This window comes from Oncorhynchus mykiss, chromosome 21 (assembly GCF_057628025.1).
Source record: "Oncorhynchus mykiss isolate SJ-2025 chromosome 21, ASM5762802v1, whole genome shotgun sequence".
Lineage (NCBI taxonomy): Eukaryota > Metazoa > Chordata > Actinopteri > Salmoniformes > Salmonidae > Oncorhynchus > Oncorhynchus mykiss.
This window is the reverse complement of record NC_143042.1, coordinates 39,978,757-40,001,577: the sequence shown is the minus strand read 5'-3', so window position 1 is coordinate 40,001,577 and position 22,821 is coordinate 39,978,757. Positions and strand designations below refer to the sequence as shown.

Below are 22,821 nucleotides of genomic sequence, written 5' to 3'. Positions count from 1 at the left end.
CTATGGGTTTCACATGACTGGGAATACAGATATGGATCAGTTGGTCACAGATACCTTAGGGGGGTGGATCAGAAAACCAGTCAGTATCTTGTGTGAGCACTATTTGCCTCATGCAGCGCAACACATTTCCTTCACATAGAGTTGATCAGGCTGTTGTCCCACCCCTCTTCAATGGCTGTGCGAAGCTATTGGATATTGGCGAGAACTGGAACACACTGTCATACACATCGATTCAGATCATCCCACACATGCTCAATGGGTGACATGTCTGGTGAGTATGCAGGCCATGGAAGAACTGGGACATTTTCAGCTTCCAGGAATTGTGCACAGATCCTTGCAACATGGGGCTGTGCATTATTATGCTAAAACAGGAGGTGATGGCGGTGGATAAATGGCACTACAACGGGCCTCAGGATCTCATCACGGTATCTCTATGCATTCAAATTGCCATCGATAAAATGCAATTGTGTTCGTTGTCCGTAGCTTATGCCGCCAATACCATAACCCCACCGCCGCCATGGGCACTCTGTTCACAACGTTAACATCAGCAAACCACTTGCCCACAAGACGCCGTACACAAGGTCTGTGGTTGTGAGGCCGGGTGGATGCGGCTTATGGTAGAGAAATGAACATTCAATTCTCTGGCAACAGCTCTGGTGGACATTCTTGCAGTCAGCATGCCAATTGCACTCTCCTTCAAAACTTGAGATATCTGTGGCATTGTGTTGTGTGACAAATTTTAGAGTGGCCTTTTATTGTCCCCAGCACAAGGTGTACCTGTGTAATGATCATGCTGTTTAATCAGCTTCTTGATATGCCACAGCTGTCAAGTGGATGGATTATCTTGGCAAAGGAGAAATGCTCACTAACAGGGATGTAAACAAATTTGTGCACAAAGTTTGATAGAAATAAGCTTTTCGTTCGTATGGAAAATGTCTGTGATATTTTATTACTGCTCATGAAACATGGAACCAACACTTTACATGATCCGTTTATATTGTTATTCAGTGGAGATGGAAACACATCCTAAGAAAGGGGGAAGGAGAAGAGATGAGGAGACGAATCCACTTCAGACTATTTAGCTGCGCCCCTAGGCTCTGGCAAGATGACCAACCATGTGACCCAATTAGCTAATTAATTACCTCAATCACAGCACCACCCCCATATAAAAGTGCCAGAGAACATGCTACTCATCAACTGTTGTTTTGACTAGGATACTGTCAGTACGTGATAGTTGATGTTGTGTTAACTAGCAGGTGTAGTTTACTAGCTGTTCCTGGCTAGGGTTAGACACTTCTACGGAGCAATGGATTTCGGGTGTTGGGTGGGGTAAGTTTGGTGGTGGGCTTAAATGTTTTGAATAAGTGATTTGAATAAGTGTTTTGACGCTGGCAACCTTTATTGACATGTGCTATTGTTTTTCTTACAGAGTAGTTGTACTCCTGTCTGTATGGCCTAGTGTAAGATGTTCTGACCTTCCAAGAGGTAAGAAACTTAAATTGGGTCAGATTAGCCTTTATACAAGCTATAGAACACTGGTATGACTTGTTGGTCAGAATCATATAGCTTCCACCCTTCAGATTCTCACCTTGTGTCTTTTTTATAGGGGCCGTTGAGACTGCATGCCGGGATCGATACCTGTTGGTAACAACCCAACTCTCATTTGCTGGGAACAAACCTCGCTTTGAAGCGGTTGGTAAGTAGGCTTTTAACCTTAATTCTGATGTAAAATGGGCCTGAAACCAGGCTTGGTCAGCTTATGAACCTGGCATCTTAACATGTCTTGGCCAGGGTTTGGTAGCTGGTGCTGACAGGAAGTCTCTCCCTGCAGTATATTTCAGTCTCTCACTGTGCCTGTTGGAACACTTAAGAATAAACTGATTTTTATTTAGTATTGGACTTGAGCATATTGTAATCATTTGATTTGACCCAGTGCTTTACCCTTATCTAGATGCTGACGGCGTTCACCCCATCACTAAGCAGTATGGGTCAGAGTGTGGCTACATGTTCAGTATCCTCCCTCTGCCTGGCCATGCTGAACTCAGAGCCTCCTACTTCTCCTGCCACACTGACAACCAGGTTCATATATTTTCTGTGCATTGTGGTCTTTTCAAAGCCACAACCCATGGGCACACTGGTTAAATCAACATTTCAATTACATTGAACCAATGTGGAGTAGCCATTGAGTTGATATCTGTGCCCATGGGAAGGGCTTTTAAGCTATATTTTCTAGTTAAATTACTACCAGGTATCTCAGTTGAAGGTCTTTTTGTATCTTAGGACGATGAGGTGTTCACTTTTAGCTTTAACTTGATCACAATTGATGCGAATGGCGTGGAAGCCACCTACTCTGTGACTGCAACCTGCTCCCTCCCTCTACCCTGGTCCCCCAGAGAAGTCAGCTGCGAGGAGAACTATATGGAGGTACTGATGCATGGATCTAGACTGTGTATCAGGGCTCGTGGAGGTGGGCTTGTGTTTATATAGGAGAGTGTTATGTTACCCTGTAGGTGTCAATGAGGAGTGACGTTTCGTGTCTGTCTGGTACAACGGATGCCTGGACTGCTGCCCTTGCTAAAGTAAGCTAAAGGCTATTTGGCAAATTCTCAATTAGATGAGCTCCACCAGTTTGTCCCCAATACCACCATGCATGCCCTGTCTCTTGTTCCCCATCAGGCCCACAGCTCTGCCACATCTACCTGGCAGGTGATGTTCCAGCAGGAGGGGCAGCAGCTGATTCCCATGTCATTCTCAGAGGCTCGTGAGCTGGGCTACGTGTTCCACCTCACCAAGGGGAGACTGGTGTTCCGCTCACCCTACACACCACGGTCTGTCATGGGGTCTGTCTCCATGGTGAGGATTTAAATGTCCTGTTCAATGGCTTCCTTTATCTTGGTTGTCTTCAGGCTTACTTAATTTGACATTAACGACCTAGACTGGTGGCTGTATTCCAAGAGGGTTTTACATTGAGTAATGTTTAAAACCAGGGTTATGCAGGGTGGGAAGGAAGCCACTTATTTAGACTACTGAAATGCCCCTTTTGTACTGTTGGCAAGTACACTAAATCCATTCACTTCCAGATCAATGGTTCAGTTGTGGAGGTGGTCCATCCCATACTGTTCTCCAGGCAGAGATGGGTGGTTATGATGGTGGACTGGATTGTTGCGTGCAGCACTAGTAAGTTCCAGTGCAATATCGGGTTCCACATAATCAAGGATCAGACCTGATTGTCCTAAGCAATAGTGATGGCTCAGTTAAGCAAATAATACTTTCACCTATGAAGTCATTTCAGATCTGTGACATGTTTTGATCACTCAGTTGCAGAGGAAGAATTGCTCACAGGGTCTTAACACTTGTAATCTCTTTCCAGATGAAGGGATGTATGATGGGGTGGGGCTAGTCTGGCAGACCCCCACTCTGCTGTCCCCGCTGGTCTCTGGCCTCTCTGGGTTGGAGAGCATCAAGATCTCAATGGGGGTGGATGGGCAGCTCCTGGATGAGCCCATCCCATCAGAGCGAGGCTACAGCCTGGACATCAGTGACACCACTGTCCAGATCAGCATCCCCTTCAATGCTACCGGAGGATACAGAAAAGTCAGTAGCTTACTAGGCCGGCATCTGACCTTTCACATGCAGACGCTTACCTTGTATTCTGATGCAGAGAAGCTGCAAATGGCTTCAGTCACTCATGTCCTCTGTACACCTTGAATATTCTACTTTGTACCATATAACCTAATGGCAGATGCTTCATAACGGTTTCAACTCTTCCAGAGCTTTGTGATGGGCAACATGTACCGTGAGTTCTATGTGGTCCATCTCTACTATGAACAAATCTTTCTTGATGACTGTGGTGTGGAGACCAGACTCCGCCTCCACAGGCCCATGAACACACCCCTTCTGATCCAGCACCTCTCCATCATTAACCGTAAGTTCTGCTAGCCTATCCGAAGTGGCTCTTCAGCTCCATGGTCATAATTGCTAATGACACTTGTCACCCCCCCAACCACAGAAACGGTCCTTGAGGATCGTGTGTTTACCGTTTACCTGGGGAACCTCTCCTACGATGTTGACCTGGTGGCTGTGACGCTCAATGGTCACAACTTCACCATACTAGAGGCGAATAAAAGTGGCCTCGTCATAACCATGGTCCCCCAGCCCAATAGTACCCTACATGCCTACATTCTCAGGGTGCCATTTGAGGATGCCGTTGTTCACAAGCTGGTAAAGAAATACTTATTTTTATTCTCTAATGAACTACTGTGGTTTTTCTCAGTATTTCCTCATGACTTCTTGATAAGGGAATTTACGTTTAAAGTAGTAAGAGAATCTGAATGACATTAAGAGTTATGACTAAGTATTTCACCCTAATAAATACAGAAGCTTAGACGATGTGTTTAGACACAATACTAGAATATTGTGAGACAGTGGGAACATTGTGTTTTGTGTGATAAAGAGGAACTGAAAACGCATGTGTTAGTACTGTGAGACCAAGGACAGGAGAAAGTTCCCTCCCATGGAGGAACAGATGCACTTGTAGGAGTTATATAGAAGGCTGTGCGCATTATAGGTTTCTTAGCACCTTCTCGTGAATAAAGGAGTACCTTTTGCATAAGCTGAGTCTTTTCCTATTTATTAAACCCAGGGTCTTACAAACCTCGGGAATTGGTCAAAGCATGCTTGTAGTTATAATCATTGGGATAGAAAATTCTCATGACACTTCTCATTGGAGGAGATCCAAGGTTCCTCAACATTTTCCAATGGGTTTTGGGGACCTCAGATTCACCCCTAATATGTGGCTGTAAGATTTTGTTTCTCAATGAGTGTTCATATCCATAGTACTCTCCAGAGGGGCTTCTTCAGTTCTCGTTGGACATCAACTACACGTTGGTAATCCTGCCTCAAGAGGAGCCCTTCTACTACCTGGCCTCAGTCGTGGCTCAGTTCAATGATGTCTGTAAGTTGACTTGAACTTTAGTAAGAGACCTGGGCTGGAAGTGATATTTCTCAGTCTTCCGAGCCTTCTGGTTCTGACCACTGCCTAACGTGGACGCAGCCCAGCGATCTACCACTGTTTACCCCTGATGTCATTTTGGCACTATTGACTAAACTATTGGGCCGATCTTCTCTTCGTCAGTTCCTCCGGTATTCAAAGGCGTCTGCAATGAGAAAAGCATCAGTTTCCAGATGGACCATAAGCCATTTGACTACCTGTGGGAGGTGGGTGTTGGCCCTTACATTCTGACCACAAATCTGGCAGCCAAGCGGGGCTACATCATGCAGAATGACAGCAAGAGTCTGAACCTGGAAGTGCCCCTCTTCTCTGTTGGCTACACTTATAAGGTGAGATGGTCAAGCGCTTAAATTGACTTGTCGTTGGCTCAAGTAGGAGTTATAATTATTTAAAATGTACCTTCTCTTTTTTTTTTCCCAGGACATCAATTTGAAGCATTTCTACGGCACATTTGAAATTCACTCACGACTTCCTAAGACCTTGGAGGTCAAGAGTTCCTTGGCCAAAGCTTGTCTCTTCCAGACTACTGAGATCATAGGTAACTACTAGTGCCTCATCTTTGCCTGCAACTTAATTTATTGCCTGACTGTTTAGTGTTGATCATTCACTTTGTTCTAGCCCAGCTCTAACACAACTTTCTCTAGTGTGTTCCACTGAAGGGGTGGTGACAGTGGTTACTGATGTGACTCTGGCCATCCCTGGAGCTGAACCCAACGGAACCTTTCTCCTGGACTCCACCTGCAGGCCTCAAGAGACGGATGACACCAGGGTGCTCTTTAGCTTTGGACTCCACACCTGTGGTACCAGGGTCCAGGTATAACTGTCCAACCCATACAATTTGAATCATTCAAGTGACTGGCCCTACCAGTGACTACTTCAAATAAGGTTGTCAGCATCTAATCTGGTAACCCAGAACTCAGCTTGCTTAGTTTGTTCAGCTGCATGACTTAGTTCTGGTTACATATGTCTTAGAAATTGCCCAATCCTGATGCGTCCAAATAACCTGCAAAATAAACGCCGGAACTACTGCTGTTATCAAGGCATCCCGTCATTGGTTCAGGCGCAGAATCGGTCCACGAGATCAGCAATCCATCTCAAACCGTCAGCATACAGGCTGAATATTTAAAATAATATTCAGACTTTGACTGACAGGTGTCTATATTTCTCATGAGGCCTGACAAGGGAACAACCATTTCGTTTTTAGACATGGCTTGCAACAGTTTGATATTCAATGAATCATGTTCAGGCTTGTGATGTCGCTTGTCATCTAGGTTGACCATCAGCATGTTACCTACGAAAATGATATCGACGTTGAGTACAAGAGCCAATCTGTGAACGCTCCAGTCAAAACCAGGGATACTGCCTCTGTGTACGTGACTTCACTGATAATCTACTACCTCATTGGTTGAATTAAAAATATTTACGTCAGTCATTAACTCCCTCTACAGGCACTTGTGGCTTTAATGTTCAGTTCTCTTTTTAGGGTGACAGTTCGGTGTGTCTATCCACTGAGTGACCTATACAAGCTGTTTGCATATTGGCGGTTTGAGGCAGACTCTCCAGGTGTTGGCACCATCTTGACTAGAGTTCCTGTAAAAAGTAAGTGTGCGGTAGTTGTGCAGCTAAAGAGGGTGGTAAAACTGCTACAGCTTTTACACCTGACTCTCTGTCCAATCATAGCATTTCAGCCCACCTTACCACCCACTACCAGAAGACCGTTGACCTCCACAACTACTTCCAACACAGGCCTTAGTCCTGGGAGGCAAATGCCTGGCATCAACCCTAGGGCTAAATACGTCAAAGTCTTCAGCTGGCAAATGAACCAACCTAAAGGAACCACTTAGGCCCAGACCCCAGTCACTCTCCATACAATGGTATGAGATGGAGAAATCTGTTCTACACGTCATATTCCTAGATGAGATCTAACTTAATTTTATTCTCTCCACAGGAACTAATGCAACCACTGACTGAATCGGGAGTGATTGCGGTGTTTGTGAATATAATTCAGTCTGGTTCTTAATAAATATTTTCTTACAATCTGTACCTTGTCCTGATTGTTATGAGATGTGGCTGCATCCAGTTTGGGGATTATATCACAAGTGAGGACTTTATTTGGTAACTAAGTTGGCTAGGTAAATGCTTTGTGCGACGTATTTGAATATCTTTCATTCCAGTCACTTACGACGCATGTTGGCCTTTAAGGGGTGATCAGCAATTCTAACTGTGACCACCCTGCCACTTTTGCTCAACTGCTGCAGGATGGGGCCTGAATAATCTAAACACACGGCTCCATAAACTGCATTTTGGCAGCAAGGTGTGACCATGTTGAGGCTAGTGTTACTAGAAATGGAGTAAAGCAAGCTCGTGGCATTAAGCTATATTAGTCCAAATCAATGGGTAACTACAGATGACTCCTACTCATCCTATAACTTAAAGCCTCTGTAGACAGAACAATATAAGGCTATTGCTGCTGTTTATTTACCATGCTGTTTCAATGTCTGAATTCAAAGGGTGTTTGAGTGTCTGACCACTTGGTTATGCCTAGAATTTAAGGCTCATACACTGTCAAGTTACACATTTTAACCTGGATGCTTTAAGGCTTAAGGTACCCCAATTCTGACCTTACACAGCACACTGCATCAGCCAGTGTCAAGTTGTGACTGAAATGCTAAATTGTAATTGGTCCCATCAGAACGTGGCATAGGTCTAGATTGTACTACGACAGTTGGCACAAGTCCTATCCTGGTAGAAGTGATTCAGCCAATTAGAATCTTTAAAGTTGGTTACTTGAGTGTCGGCGTAGGTGATTTGATAATCAAACACATTTGACTGGTCAAATTGCTCCAGACAACTAGCCTTCAGCTAGACACCAATGCTCATCCAACAATGGTAGGCCTGTAGTTTGGTTGGAAGCATTTGATTATGCAATGGCATAGGCCTATTTTTGGATTTGTTTACACAACTGTTCTGAGACAAATGTGACTGTAGGCATTTTCAGAGATTTTCTAATTCAAAAACTTAGTTACAAAACAATGTAATGAAAGGTGTTTTGTAGCATGATCGGTGAAAACGCCAAGCATTCAACTCATAACTTATGGGCAGCTCATGAGCTAGGGTGTCGTCGTTTTGATTGAACTCGTATATTTAATGTAGGCTACCTGTTTTGCATGTGTTTGTGTAAAATTACCTCTGAGAGGGTAGGCAGTTTACCCACTTTTTTTAGACAAATACATTGTGGGTATATGGACTGAAAATGAACAGAAATATAAATAACGGAAAGTGTTGGTTTCATGAGCTGAAATAAAAGATCCCTGAAATGTTCCATACACACAAAGCTTATTTCATGTTATGTGCACAAATTATTTACATACCAGTGAGCATTTCAACTTTGCAGAGATAATCCCTCCACCTGACAGGTGTGGCATGTCGAGAAGCTGATTAAACCACTGGGGATAAAAGGCTACTAAATGGTGATTGTTGTCACAACACAATGCCACATGTCTCAAGTTATGAGGGAGTGTGCAATTTGCATGATTGCAGGAACGTCCACCAGAGCTGTTGCCAGAACATTACATTTTCATTTCTCTGCCATAAGCCGCGTTCAATGTCGTTTTACAGAATTTGGCAGTTTGTTCAACCCGCTTCACCCTGCCGACCACGTGTAACCACGCCAGCCCATGACCTCCGGCTTCTTCATCTGCGGGATCATCTGAGACCAGATACCCGGACAGCTGATGACACTGTCGGTTTAGACAATTGATGAATTTCTGCACAAACTGTCAGATACAATCTCAGGGAAGATCATCTGTATGCTTGTAGTCCTCACCAGGGTCTTGACCTGGCTGCAGTTTGGCATTGTAACCAACTTCAGTGGGCAAATGCTCACATTCAATGGCCACTGGCATGCTGGAGATGTGTGCTTTACAAGGATTAATCCAGGTTTCAAATGAACCGGGCAGATGGTAGACATCTTGTGGGTGAGCGGTTTGCTGATGTCAACAGAGTGGCCGTGGGGTTATGGTATGGGCAGGCATAAGCTACGGACAATGAAAACAATTGTATCATATCAATGGTAATTTGAATGTGCAGAGATACTGTGACGAGCTCCTGAGGCCCATTGTCGTGCCATTCATCAGCCGCCATCACCCCATGTTTCAGCATGGTCATGCACGGCCCAATGTCGCAAGGATCTGTAGACAATTCATGGAAGCTGAAAATGTCCTATTTCTTCATTGGCCTGCATACTCACCAGACGTCACCCATTGAGCATGTTTGGGATGCTCTGGATCGACGTGTACGACAGCGTGTTTCAGTTCCCTCCGATATCCAACAACTTCGCACAGCCATTGTAGAGGAGTGGGACAACATTCCACAGGCCACAATCAACAGCCAGATCAACTCTATGAGATGTGTCGCACGAGGCATATGGTGGTCACAGCAGAAACTGATGGGTTTGCTGATTCACGCTCCTACTTTTTTTAAAAAGCATCTCTGAACAACAGATGCATATCTGAATTCATGTGAAATCCATAGATTAGGGCCTAATTTATTTATTTCAATGGACTGGATTCGGCAGGGTAGCCTAGTGGTTCCAGCGTTGGACTAGTAACTGAAAGGTTGCAAATTCAAATCCCCGAGCTGACAAGGTACAAATCTGTCCTTCTGCCCCTGAACAGGCAGTTATAACCCACTGTTCCCTGGTAGGCCGTCATTGAAAATAAGAATTTGTCTTAACTGACTTGCCTAGTTAAAGAAAGGTTAAAATAAAATGTTTAAAAAAACACTAACACAGTACAATCTTTGAAATCGTTGCATGTTGCGTTTATATTTTGGTTCAGTATAGAACCATAGATCAGTACCTCTGTGATGTGCTCACAGCTAACTTCTCTGGAGACTAGGACAGAGGAGACCAGGTGTCAGATATGGTGTAGCTTGTCTCCACTGTTGTTAGTCATGAACAAGTTGAAGTTAAAGGTGAACACCGTGTCCTCCTAAGAGGGTAGAAAAGCATTGAGCAACTTGCACCAAAGAAAATAAACAACAATGAAGATTAAAATATAAATAAAAAAATAAAAAATAAAACATTTAAATGGTGTGGTTGGAAGCCCATGGGCTTAGAGAAAACCACACCACAAAAAAACTATACACAATATATACACTACCGTTCAAAGATTTGGGGTCACATAGAAATGTCCTTGTTTTTGAAAGAAAAGCACATTTTTTGTCCATTAAAATAACATAAAATTTATCAGAAATACAGTGTAGACGTTGTAAATGACTACTGTGTCTGGAAACAGCTGATTTTTAAAGGAATATCTACATAGGCGTACAGAGGCCCATTATCAGCAACCATCACTCCTGTGTTCCAATGGCACGTTGTGTTAGCTAATCCAAGTTTATTATTTTAAAATGCTAATTGATCATTTGAAAACCCTTTTGCAATTATGTTAGCACAGCTGAAAACTGTTTAAAAAATGCTGATTAAAGAAGCAATAAAACTGCTCTTCTTTGGACTAGTTGAGTATCTGGAGCATCAGCATTTGTGGGTTCGACTACAGGCTCAAAATGGCCAGAAACAAAGAACTTTCTTCTGAAACTCATCAGTCTTTTCTTGTTCTGAGACATGAAGGCTATGCCATGTGAGAAATTGCCAAGAAACTGAAGATCTGGTGCAACGCTGTGCACTACTCCCTTCACAATACAGCGCAAACTGGCTCTAACCAGAATAGAAACAGGAGTGGGAGGCCCCGGTGCACAACTGAGCAAAAGGACAAGTACAGTACATTAGTGTATAGTGTGAGAAACAGACACCTCACAAGTCCTCAACTGGCAGCTTCATTAAATAGTACCCGCAAAACACCAGTCTCAACAGTGAAGAGGCGACTCCAGGATGCTGGCCTTCTAGGCAGAGTTCTAATGTCCAGTGTCTGTGTTCTTTTGCCCATGTTAATCTTTTCTTTTTATTGGCCAGTATGAGATATGGCTTTTCCTTTGAAACTCTGCCTAGAAGGTCAGCATCCCAGAGTGGGGTCAAATTGCCATAGATAAAATGCAATTGTGTTCATTGTCCGTAGCTTATGCCGCCCCTACCATAACCCCACCGCCACCATGGGCACTCGGTTCACAACGTTGACATCAGTAAACCACTCGCCCACTACAACGCCTTACTCATGATCTGTGGTTGTAATGCCGGATGGATACGGCTTATGGTAGAGAAATGAACATTCAATTCTCTGGCAACAGCTCTGGTGGACATTCTTGCAGTCAGCATGCCAATTGCACTCTCCTCCAAAACTTGAGATATCTGTGGCATTGTGTTGTGTGACAAATTTCAGAGTGGCCTTTTATTGTCCCCAGCACAAGGTGTACCTGTGTAATGATCATGCTGTTTAATCAGCTTTGTGATATGCCACAGCTGTCAAGTGGATGGATTATCTTGGCAAAGGAGAAATGGTCACTAACAGGGATGTAAACAAATTTGTGCACAAAGTTTGATAGAAATAAGCTTTTTGTTTGTATGGAAAATGTCTGTGATATTTTATTTCTGTTCATGAAACATGGAACCAACACTTTACATGATCCGTTTATATTGTTGTTCAGTGGAGATGGAAAACACATCCTAAGAAAGGGGGAAGGAGAGAAGATGAGTAGAGGAATCCACTTCAGACTATTTAGCTGCGCCCCTAGGCTCTGGCAAGCTGGCCAACCATGTGACCCAATTAGCTAATTAATTACCTCAATCACAGCATCACCCGCATATAAAAGTGACAGAAAGAGAACATGCTACTCATCAACTGTTGTTTTGTCTAGTATATTGTCAGTACGTGATAGTTGATGTTGTGTTAACTAGCAGGTGTAGTTTACTAGCTGTTCCTGGTTAGACACTTCTACTGCTCAGTGGCAATGGCTTTTGGGTGTTGGTTGGGGTAAGTTTGGTGGTGGGCTTAAATGTTTTGAATAAGTGTTTTGATGCTGGCAACCTTTATTGACATGTGCTATTGTTTTTCTTACAGAGTAGTTGTACTCCTGTCTGTATGGCCTAGTGTAAGATGTTCTGACCTTCCAAGAGGTAAGAAACTTAAATTGGGTCAGATTAGCCTTTATACAAGCTATAGAACACTGGTATGACTTGTTGGTGAGAATCATATAGCTTCCACCCTTCAGATTCTCACCTTGTGTCTATATAGGGGCCATTGAGACTGCGTGTCGGGATCGATACATGTTGGTAACAACCCAACTCCAATTTGCTGGGAACGAACCTCGCTTTGAAGCGGTTGGTAAGTAGGTTTTAACCTTAATTCTGATGTAAAATGGGCCTGAAACCAGGCTTGGTCAGCTTATGAACCTGGCATCTTAACATGTCTTGGCCAGGGTTTGGTAGCTGGTGCTGACAGGAAGTCTCTCCCTGCAGTATATTTCAGTCTCTCTCACTGTGCCTGTTGGAACACTTAAGAATAAACAGATTTTTATTTAGTATTGGCCTTGAGCATATTGAAATTTGATTTGACCCAGTTCTTTACCCCTATCTAGATGCTGACGGCGTTCACCCCATCACTAAGCAGTATGGGTCAGAGTGTGGCTACATGTTCAGTATCCTCCCTCTGCCTGGCCATGCTGTACTCAGAGCCTCTTACTTCTCCTGCCACACTGACAACCAGGTTCATATATTTTCTGTGCATTGTGGTCTTTTCAAAGCCACAACCCATGGGCACACTGGTTAAATCAACATTTCAATTACATTGAACCAATGTGAAGTTGACATTGAATTGACATTTGTGCCCATTAGAGGGTTTTTCAAAGATATTTTATAGTGAAATTGCTACCAGGTATCTCAGTTGAAGGTGTTTTTGTATCTTAGGACGATGAGGTGTTCACTTTTAGCTTTAACTTGATCACCACTGCTGCAAGTGGAGCGGAAACCACCTACACTGTGAATGCAACCTGCTTCCTCCCTCTACCCTGGTCCCCCAGAGAAGTCAGCTGCGAGGAGAACTATATGGAGGTACTGATGCATGGATCAGGGCTCGTGGAGGTGGGCTTGTGTTTATATAGGAGAGTGTTATGTTACCCTGTAGGTGTCAATGAGGAGTGACGTTTCCTGTCTGTCTGGTACAACGGATGCCTGGACTGCTGCCCTTGCTAAAGTAAGCTAAAGGCTATTTGGCAAATTCTCAATTAGATGAGCTCCACCAGTTTGTCCCCAATACCACCATGCTTGCCTTGTCTCTTGTTCCCCATCAGGCCCACAGCTCTGCCACGTCTACCTGGCAGGTGATGTTCCAGCAGGAGGGGCAGCAGCTGATTCCCATGTCATTCTCAGAGGCTCGTGAGCTGGGCTACGTTTTCCACCTCACCAAGGGGAGACTGGTGTTCCGCTCACCCTACACACCACGGTCTGTCATGGGGTCTGTCTCCATGGTGAGGATTTAAATGTCCTGTTCAATGGCTTCCTTTATCTTGGTTGTCTTCAGGCTTACTTAATTTGACATTAACGACGTAGACTGGTGGCTGTATTCCAACAGGGTTTTACATTGCGTAATGTTTAAAACCAGGGTTATGCAGGGTGGGAAGGAAGCCACTTATTTAGACTACTGAAATGCCCCTTTTGTACTGTTGGCAAGTACACTAAATCATTCTTCAATTCCAGATCAATGGTTCAGTGGTGGAGGTGGTCCATCCCATACTGTTCTCCAGGCAGAGATGGGTGGTTATGATGGTGGACTGGATTGTTGCGTGCAGCACTAGTAAGTTCCAGTGCAATATCAGGTTTCACATAATCAAGGATCCGACCTGAAGGGACTGGATTGTCTTAAGCAATAGTGATGGCTCAGTTAAGCAAATAATACTTTCACCTATGAAGTCATTTCAGATCTGTGACATGTTTTGATCACTCGGTTGCAGAGGAAGAATTGCTCACTGGTTCTTAACACTTGTAATCTCTTTCCAGATGAAGGGATGTATGATGGGGTGGGGCTGGTCTGGCAGACCCCCACTCTGCTGTCCCCACTGGTCTCTGGCCTCTCTGGGTTGGAGAGCATCAAGATCTCAATGGGGGTGGATGGTCAGCTCCTGGATGAGCCCATCACAGCAGAGCGAGGCTACAGCCTGGACATCAGTGACACCACTGTCCAGATCAGCATCCCTTTCAACGCTGCCGGAGGATACAGAAAAGTCAGTAGCATACTAGGCTGGCATCTGACAATTGCCATGGAGACGCTTACCTTGTATTCTGATGTAGAGAAGCTGCAAATGGCTTCAGTCATGTCCTCTGTACACCTTGCATATTCTACTTTGTACCATATAACCCAATGGCAGATGCTTCATAATGGTTTCAACTCTTCCAGAGCTTTGTGATGGGCAACATGTACCATGAGGTCTATGTGGTCCATCTCTACTATGAACAAATCTTTCTTGACGACTGTGGTGTGGAGACCAGACTCCGCCTCCACAGGCCCATGAACACACCTCTTCTGATCCAGCACCTCTCCATCATTAACCGTAAGGAGTTCTACTAGCCAATCCGAAGTGGATCTTCAGCTCCATGGTCATGATTGCTAATGACCCTGTTGTCTTTCTCCCATCACAGAAACAGTCCTTGAGGATCGTGTGTTTACTGTTTACCTGGGGAACCTCTACTACGATGTTGACCTGGTGGCTGTGACACTCAATGGTCACAACTTCACCATACTAGAGGCAACTAAAAGTGGCCTCGTCATAACCATGGTCCCCCAGCCCAATAGTAACCTTCATGCCTACATTCTCAGGCTGCCATTTGAGGATGCTGCTGTTCACAAGCTGGTAAAGAGAATATTTGTGTTTACTCTCTAATGAACTACTGGTCTTTCTCAGTATTTCCTTGTGACTTCTCATTGGAGGAGATCCAAGGTTCCTCAACATTTTCCAATGGGTTTTGGGGACTTCAGATTCACCCCTAATATGTGGCTGTAAGATTTTGTTTCTCAATGAGTGTTCATATCCATAGTACTCTCCAGAGGGGCTTCTTCAGTTCTCGATGGACATCAACTACACATTGGTCATCCTGCCTCAAGAGGAGCCCTTCTACTACCTGGCCTCAGTTGTGGCTCAGTTCAATGATGTCTGTAAGTTGACTTGAACTTTAGTAAGAGACCTGGGATGGAATGCTATTTCTCAAGATGGTCTTCCCGAGCCTTCTGGTTCTGACCACTGCCTAACGTGGACGCAGTCCAGCGATCTACCACTGTTTACCCCTGATGTCATTTTGGCACTATTGACTAAACTATTGGGCCGACCTTCTCTTCGTCAGTTCCTCCGGTCTTCAAAGGCGTCTGCAATGAGAAAAGCATCAGTTTCCAGATGGACCATAAGCCATTTGACTACCTGTGGGAGGTGGGTGTTGGCCCCTACATTCTGACCACAAATCTGGCAGCCAAGCGGGGCTACATCATGCAGAATGACAGCAATAGTCTGACCCTGGAAGTGCCACTCTTCTCTGTTGGCTACACTTATAAGGTGAGATGCTCATTGGTCAAGCGCTCAAATTGACTTGTCGTTGGCTCAAGTAGGAGTTATAATTATTTAAAATGTACCTGCTCTTTTTTTTTTTTTTTCCCAGGACATCAATTTGAAGCATTTCTACGGCTCATTTGAAATTCACTCACGACTTCCTAAGACCTTGGAGGTCAAGAGTTCCTTGGCCAAAGCTTGTCTCTTCCAGACTACTGAGGTCATAGGTAACTACTAGTGCCTCATCTTTGCCTGCAACTTAATTTATTGCCTGACTGTTTAGTGTTGATCATTCACTTTGTTCTAGCCCAGCTCTAACACAACTTTCTCTAGTGTGTTCCACTGAAGGGGTGGTGACAGTGGTTACTGATGTGACTCTGGCCATCCCTGGAGCTGAACCCAACGGAACCTTTCTCCTGGACTCCACCTGCAGGCCTCAAGAGACGGATGACGCCAGGGCTCTCTTTAGCTTTGGACTCCACACCTGTGGTACCAGGGTCCAGGTATAACTGTCCAACCCATACAATTTGAATCATTCAAATGACTGGCCCTACCAGTGACTACTTCAAATAAGGTTGTCAGCGTCTAATCTGGTAACCCAGAACTCAGCTTGCTTAGTTTGTTCAGCTGCATGACTTAGTTCTGGTTACATATGTCTTAGAAATTGCCCAATCCTGATGCTTCCAAATAACCTGCGAACTAATGCTGTTATCAATGCATCCCGTCATTGGTTCAGGCGCAGAATCGGTCCACGAGATCAGCAAGCCTCCATCTCAAACTGTCAGCATACAGGCTGAATATTTAAATATTCACTGACTGTCAGGCGTCTATATTTCTCATGAGGCCTGACAAGGGAACCACCTGTTTTTAGACATGGCTTGCAACAGTTTGATATTCATTGAATTATGTTCAGGCTTGTGATGTCCTCTTGTCATCTAGGTTGACCATCAGCATGTTACCTATGAAAATGAGATCAACGTTGAGCACAAGAGCCAATCTGTGAACGCACCAGTCAAAACCAGGGATACTGCCTCTGTGTACGTGACTTCACTGATAATCTACTGCCTCATTGGTTAAAATAAATATTCACGTCAGTCATTAATTCTCACTACAGGCACTTGTGGCTTTAATGTTCAGTTCTCTTTTTAGGATTATAGTTCGTTGTGTCTATCCATTGAGTGACCTATACAAGCTGTTTGCTTATTGGCGGTTTGATGCAGACTCTCCAGGAGTTGGCACCATCTTGACTAGAGTTCCTGTAAAAAGTAAGTGTGGGGTAGTTGTGCAGCTAAAGAGGGTGGTAAAACTGCTACAGCTTTTTACACTTGACTCTCTGTCCAATCATAGCATTTCAGCCCACCTTTCCACCCACTACCCCCACTACCAGAAGACCGTTGACCTCCACAACTACTTCCAACACAGGCCTTAGTCCTGGGAGGGAAATGCCTGGCATCAACCCTAGGGCTAAATACGTCAAAGTCTTCAGCTGGCAAATGAACCAACCTAAAGGAACCACTTAGGCCCAGACCCCAGTCACTCTCCATACAATGGTATGAGATGGAGAAATCTGTTCTACACGTCATATTCCTAGATGAGATCTAACTTAATTGTATTCTCTCCACAGGAACTAATGCAACCACTGACTGAATCGGGAGTGATTGTGGTGTTTGTGAATATATAATTAAGTCTGGTTCTTAATAAATATTTTCTTACAATCTGTACCTTGTCCTGATTGTTATGGGATGTGGCTGCATCCAGTTTGGGGATTACATCACAAGTGAGGACTTTATTTGGTAATTAAGTTGGCTAGGTAAATGCTTTGTGACGCTTTCATGTTACTTAAGACTCATGTTGGCCTTTTTAAGGGGTGCTCAGCAGTTCTAACCGTGGCCACTTTCAGTTAACTGCTGCTTGACTAATTTAAGCACTCGGCTTCATAGACTGCTTTTTGGTAGCAAGGCATGACCATGAGATCAAAAATAATTAACCATGTTGAGGCTAGTGTTACTAGATATTGAGTCATGCAAGCTCGAGGCAAGTTGTATTCCCAAATTAATGGCTTAATTACAGCTTTCCCCTTTATCATTCTATAACTTATAAAGCCTCTGTAGACATGCTTTTATAGTACTTCACTTGAAATGGCACACGCCGGCATAGCTGAGCATATATGCTATAGAGAACAATGACATGCTATAGAAACAATGTCTTCTGTGACTGCAAAGGGTGTTAGATTTTAAGTTGACTTGTCATGAGTATGTCTGACCACTTAGTTATGCCTAGAATTTAAGGCTCATACACTGTCGAGTTATACACATTTTACCTAGATGCTTTTAAGGCTGTTAACGGGTACCCCAATTCTGACCTTACACAACACACTGCCAGTGTCAAGTTGCATGTTACTGAAATGCTGAATTGTAACTGGTCCCATCAGAACGTGGCATAGGTCTAGATTGCACTACGACAGTTGGCACAAGTCATCCTGGTAGAAGTGATTGAGCCAATTAAAATCTTTAAAGTTGGCGGTGGTCCAGCTTGTTCATTGCTGGAAGTGTCATTAACAGGCTACTTGAGTGTCGGCGTAGGTGATTTGCTAATCAGAATCACATTTGACTGGTCAAATTGCCCCAGACAACAAGCCTTCAGCTAGACACCAATGCTCATCAACAACGGTAGGCCTATAGTTGGCTTCTGGTTAGAAGCATTTGATTATATAATGGCATAGGCTTCTTTCTTGATTTCTCTGCACAACTATTCTCAACGCGAGACCAATGTGAACGTAGGCATTTAGGTGCATTTTCAGAGTTCCAGGAATCGTAAGTTTTATATTTTCTAATTCAAACGCTTTAATACAAATGTAAGTAAAGTGTTCTGTCGCATGATTGAAGTCCAAGCATTCAACTTATGGACAGCTCATGAACTAGGGTGTCAATGTTTTAATTGAACGATCATATTTAATGTAGGCGACCTGTTTTGCATGTGTTTGTGTGGAATTGCCTCTGCTGAGAGGGTAGGCAGTTTACCCACTTTTTCAAATACATTGTGGGTTATAGAAACTGAACTAAAATATAACATGTAAAGTGTTGGTCCCAAGTTTCATGAGCTGAAATAAAAGATCCCTGAAATGTTCCATACACAACTTTATTTCTCACATTTTGTGCACAAATGTATTATACCTGTTAGTGAGCATTTTAACTTACTGAGATAATCCATCCACCTGACAGGTGTGGCATGTCGAGAAGCTGATTAAACCGCTGGGGATAAAAGGCCACTAAATGGTGATGTTTTGTCACAACACAATGCCACAGATGTCTCAAGTTCTGAGGGAGTGTGCAATTTGCATGATTGCAGGAACGTCCACCAGAGCTGTTGCCAGAACATTACATTTTCATTTCTCTACCATAAGCCGCGTTCAATGTCGTTTTACAGAATTTGGCAGTTTGTTCAACCGGCTTCACAACTGCAGACCACGTGTAACCACGCCAGCCCATGACCTCCGGCTTCTTCATCTGCGGGATCATCTGAGACCAGCTACCCGGACAGCTGATGAAACTGTGGGTTTAGACAATTGAATTTCTGCACAAACTGTCAGATACAATCTCAGGGAAGATCATCTGTATGCTTGTAGTCCTCACCAGGGTCTTGACCTGGCTGCAGTTTGGCATTGTAACCAACTTCAGTGGGCAAATGCTCACCTTCAATGGCCACTGGCATGCTGGAGATGTGTGCTTTACAAGGATTAATCCAGGTTTCAAATGAACCGGGCAGATGGTAGACATCTTGTGGGTGAGCGGTTTGCTGATGTCAACGTTGTGAACAGAGTGGCCGTGGGGTTATGGTATGGGCAGGCATAAACTACGGACAATGAACACAATTGTATTATATCAATGGTAATTTGAATGTGCAGAGATACTGTGACGAGCTCCTGAGGCCCATTGTCGTGCAATTCATCAGCCGCCATCTCCCCATGCTTCAGCATGGTAATGCACAGCCCAATGTCGCAAGGATCTGTAGACAATTCATGGAAGCTGAAAATGTCCCATTTCTTCCTTGGCCTGCATACTCACTAGACATGTCACCCATTGAGCATGTTTGGGATGCTCTGGATCGACGTGTACGACAGCGTGTTTCAGTTCCCTCCAATATCCAGCAACTTCGCACAGCCATTGTAGAGGAGTGGGACAACATTCCACAGGCCACAATCAACATCCTGATCAACTCTATGAGATATGTCGCACCGCATGAGGCATATGGTGGTCACAGCAGAAACTGATGGGTTTGCTGATTCACGCTCCTACTGTAAAAAAAAAAGGTATCTGTGAACAACAGATGCGTATCTGCATTCCCATTCATGTGAAATCCATAGATTAGGGCCTAATGAATTTATTTCAATGGACTGATTTCCTTATATGAACTGTAACTCAGTAAAGTCTTTAAAATCGTTGCATGTTGCGTTTATATTTTGGTTCAGTATAGAACCATAGATCAGTACCTCTGTGATGTGCTCACAGTTAACTTCTCTGGAGACTAGGGCAGAGGAGACCAGGTGTTAGATATGGTGTAGCTTGTCTCCACTGTCGTTTAGTTTTATTTATTTATCCATTATTTTACCAGGTAAGTTGACCGAGACCACGTTCTCATTTGCAGCAACGACCTGGGGAATAGTTACAGGGGAGAGGAGGGGGATTAATGAGCCAATTGTAAACTGGGGATTATTAGGTGACCGTGATGGTTTGAGGGCCTGATTGGGAATTTAGCCAGGACACCGGGGTTAACACCCCTACTCTTACGATAAGTGCCATTGGATCGTTAATGACCTCAGAGAGTCAGGACACCCGTTTAATGTCCCATCCGAAAGACGGCACCCGACACAGGGCAGTGTCCCCAATCACTGCCCTGGGGCATTGGGATATTTTTTTAGACCAGAGGAAAGAGTGCCTCCTACTGGCCCTCCAACACCCCTTCCAGCAGCATCTGGTCTCCCATCCAGGAACTGACCAGGACCAGTCATGAACAAGTTGAAGTTAAAGGTGAACACCTTGTCCTCCTAAGAGGGTAGAAAAGCAGTGAGCAACTTGCACCAAAGAAAATAAACAGCAATGAAGATTAAAATATATATATATATATTTAAAAGGTATGCCACACCACACCACAAAAAAACTATACACAATATATAGACTAACGTTCAAAAATGTGTGGTCACATAGAAATGTCCTTGTTTTTGAAAGAAAAGCAAATTTTTTGTCCATTAAATTAACATTGAATTGATCAGAAATACAGTGTAGACATTGTAAATGACTACTGTGTCTGGAAACGGCTGATTTTTAAAGGAATATGTACATAGGTGTACAGAGGCCCATTATCAGCAACCATCACTCCTGTGTTCCAATGGCACATTGTGTTAGCTAATCCAAGTTTATAATTTTAAAAGACTAATTGATCATTTGAAAACCATTTTGCAATTATGTTAGCACAGCTGAAAACTGTTGTTTTTTTCCATATCTGTGGTGAAGTTTTTATGAAAACCATATTGGTGCTCATATAGAATAAAATGTTGATTTAAATGTGTCAACATTCTCTTATACACCGATTTTTCTAAGATTTTTTGAAAAACATGGTAGTATAGATATTGGGTGATAATTTGGAAAAGATCTTGGATCCCCAGATTTATAGAGGGGGATAACTGACCATTTTCCTCATCTTTAGGAACAATACCAGTTTGCATAGATTTGGTGAAGACATATGTCAGCAGCTCAGTGATCGAGGAAGACCAATCTCATCATGACCTGCTGCTGATATCTTTAAATGACCAATACCGCATCACCTACATTACTTCAGGGGGGTCAAACTAAAGCAGAGAAGGGAAATGTCCCTTAAATGTAATCCAAGGGATTTCCATCAGTTTTCTTTGACATAGAAGAACCCACATTCACCCAAAAAATATTAAATTCACATGAAATAACATCAGGGTCACTATAAGTCTTATTTCCAACAATACATTGAAATGGGTTTGTTGTCGATGCCTTTTTAGAACTCAACAGTTGATAAACGATTTTCCAAGTTGACTTAATACTTAAGGATTCTTGGAATTTGTTAGTCAAATATATTTGGGGGGATATCCAAAGTAGGTGAGTAAATTTGCAGAGTTTAGGGGAGAGGGATTTGTGAGAATTGTTTTATTGTTTTAAACTGGATTATTTGAGATCGGTTGTAAACCAAGGTTAAAGTCTGGTAAGCAGACTCCACATCGGCCTGATTATAATTATTTTTTCCAATAAATATCATCAATCAACATCTTAAAGCGCTCACAATTACTGTAGTTAAATATTCTACATTTAATGCTACTAAATATTCCCACCTGTTCATTTCCAGCTGCCAAAGAGAAGTGGAAAATTGGAAAGTAATCAGAAATGTTAATGTAAAATATACCTGTATTAACCACATCATTCAAAATATTATCAATAAGGGCGGCAGGTGAACTAACTGGTCACTCGCGTGAGTTTATAGATGAGGGAATACAGATCGCTAGAGTATAAATTATTCAAAAAGTCTGATGTCAGTGAGTGGTTATCACTTTTAAATAAATGTATGTTGTAATCACCCATTAGAAAACACATTGTATCTTAATTATTAATCAAATCCAAGGTTGATGCAAGGATATCAATGAAACTACGAATGTCAGAATCAGGGTGGCCGATAGATGCATTCAATTAGCACTTCTTTACCACCAAAAAATGAACAGGTCATTTTTATGAAAAGAGATTCAACATCAATGTTATCAGATGTTGAGGTTCTACATTGGTGAACAAACGGCATTATAATGAGCCATGTCATAAACGTGGTTGTCTCTTCAGTCAACCATGTTTCTGAAAGGGCAACAATGGAACATTCATGACTAAGAAAAGACAGGTAAATGACCAAGGTGATCATGTTTTTTTAGGAAGCCTGCGAACGTTCAAACGAAAGGTCGAAAATAAACTTGTCTTGGGATTAGGTACACTGCTATACAGGTTGTTAAATTACTTAACATTGCAGTAATCACAAGTGACACTTATTTCTGGTAAATCTCAGGAAATTTGAATCTGGATCAACACAATCGTTATATCTATTGTTGGCTTCATTAATATCGAAATGGGTTAAAGATCATGTTATCAGGGTTGATATCCTGCCCAACAAGGAAGAGATACAGTCGGAATCCTCCAGAGAGTGGAACGGAAACATAGCAGTGCTTGGGTCATACTCTGGAGTCAATGTAACTAGACGGGTAGTATAGCATGTCCCTTTTCCTTTATACTGCTTGCAGTGTTTGTGGGTTTACAGTGGTTAGG

At 43.2% G+C, this 22,821-nt stretch overlaps 2 protein-coding genes across 4 annotated transcripts; both read left to right on the top strand.

Annotated features, from left to right (window-relative positions):
• The first annotated feature begins 1,211 nt into the window (after nucleotides 1-1,211).
• Nucleotides 1,212-7,050, top strand: LOC110500566 (uncharacterized). Of its 2 annotated transcripts, XM_036957973.2 has the most exons (19): nucleotides 1,212-1,329; nucleotides 1,430-1,485; nucleotides 1,607-1,696; nucleotides 1,952-2,079; nucleotides 2,281-2,424; nucleotides 2,511-2,579; nucleotides 2,677-2,853; nucleotides 3,081-3,177; nucleotides 3,371-3,594; nucleotides 3,772-3,925; nucleotides 4,010-4,221; nucleotides 4,837-4,954; nucleotides 5,135-5,340; nucleotides 5,432-5,549; nucleotides 5,656-5,825; nucleotides 6,283-6,380; nucleotides 6,495-6,610; nucleotides 6,692-6,885; nucleotides 6,960-7,050. In XM_036957973.2, exons 1-18 carry the CDS (start codon nucleotides 1,307-1,309, stop codon nucleotides 6,853-6,855), a joined length of 2,364 nt encoding a protein of 787 aa, XP_036813868.2. In that variant the 5' UTR covers nucleotides 1,212-1,306; the 3' UTR covers nucleotides 6,856-6,885; nucleotides 6,960-7,050. The 2 variants fall into 2 exon arrangements, with proteins under 2 accessions (XP_036813868.2, XP_090070773.1); XM_090214647.1 differs by lacking the exon at nucleotides 6,960-7,050 and having other exon boundaries at nucleotides 6,692-6,886.
• A 4,771-nt stretch (nucleotides 7,051-11,821) lies between these two features.
• LOC110500568 (uncharacterized) lies at nucleotides 11,822-17,213 on the top strand. 2 transcript variants are annotated; one of them, XM_021577978.3, is made up of 19 exons: nucleotides 11,822-11,937; nucleotides 12,025-12,080; nucleotides 12,199-12,288; nucleotides 12,542-12,669; nucleotides 12,870-13,013; nucleotides 13,087-13,155; nucleotides 13,253-13,429; nucleotides 13,659-13,755; nucleotides 13,959-14,182; nucleotides 14,356-14,509; nucleotides 14,598-14,809; nucleotides 14,994-15,111; nucleotides 15,297-15,502; nucleotides 15,606-15,723; nucleotides 15,830-15,999; nucleotides 16,436-16,533; nucleotides 16,646-16,761; nucleotides 16,844-17,046; nucleotides 17,121-17,213. In XM_021577978.3, the coding sequence occupies exons 1-18, from the start codon at nucleotides 11,915-11,917 to the stop codon at nucleotides 17,014-17,016; spliced, it is 2,373 nt and encodes a 790-aa protein (XP_021433653.3). In that variant the 5' UTR covers nucleotides 11,822-11,914; the 3' UTR covers nucleotides 17,017-17,046; nucleotides 17,121-17,213. The 2 variants fall into 2 exon arrangements, with proteins under 2 accessions (XP_021433653.3, XP_090070772.1); XM_090214646.1 differs by lacking the exon at nucleotides 17,121-17,213 and having other exon boundaries at nucleotides 16,844-17,047.
• The last annotated feature ends 5,608 nt before the right edge of the window (nucleotides 17,214-22,821 follow it).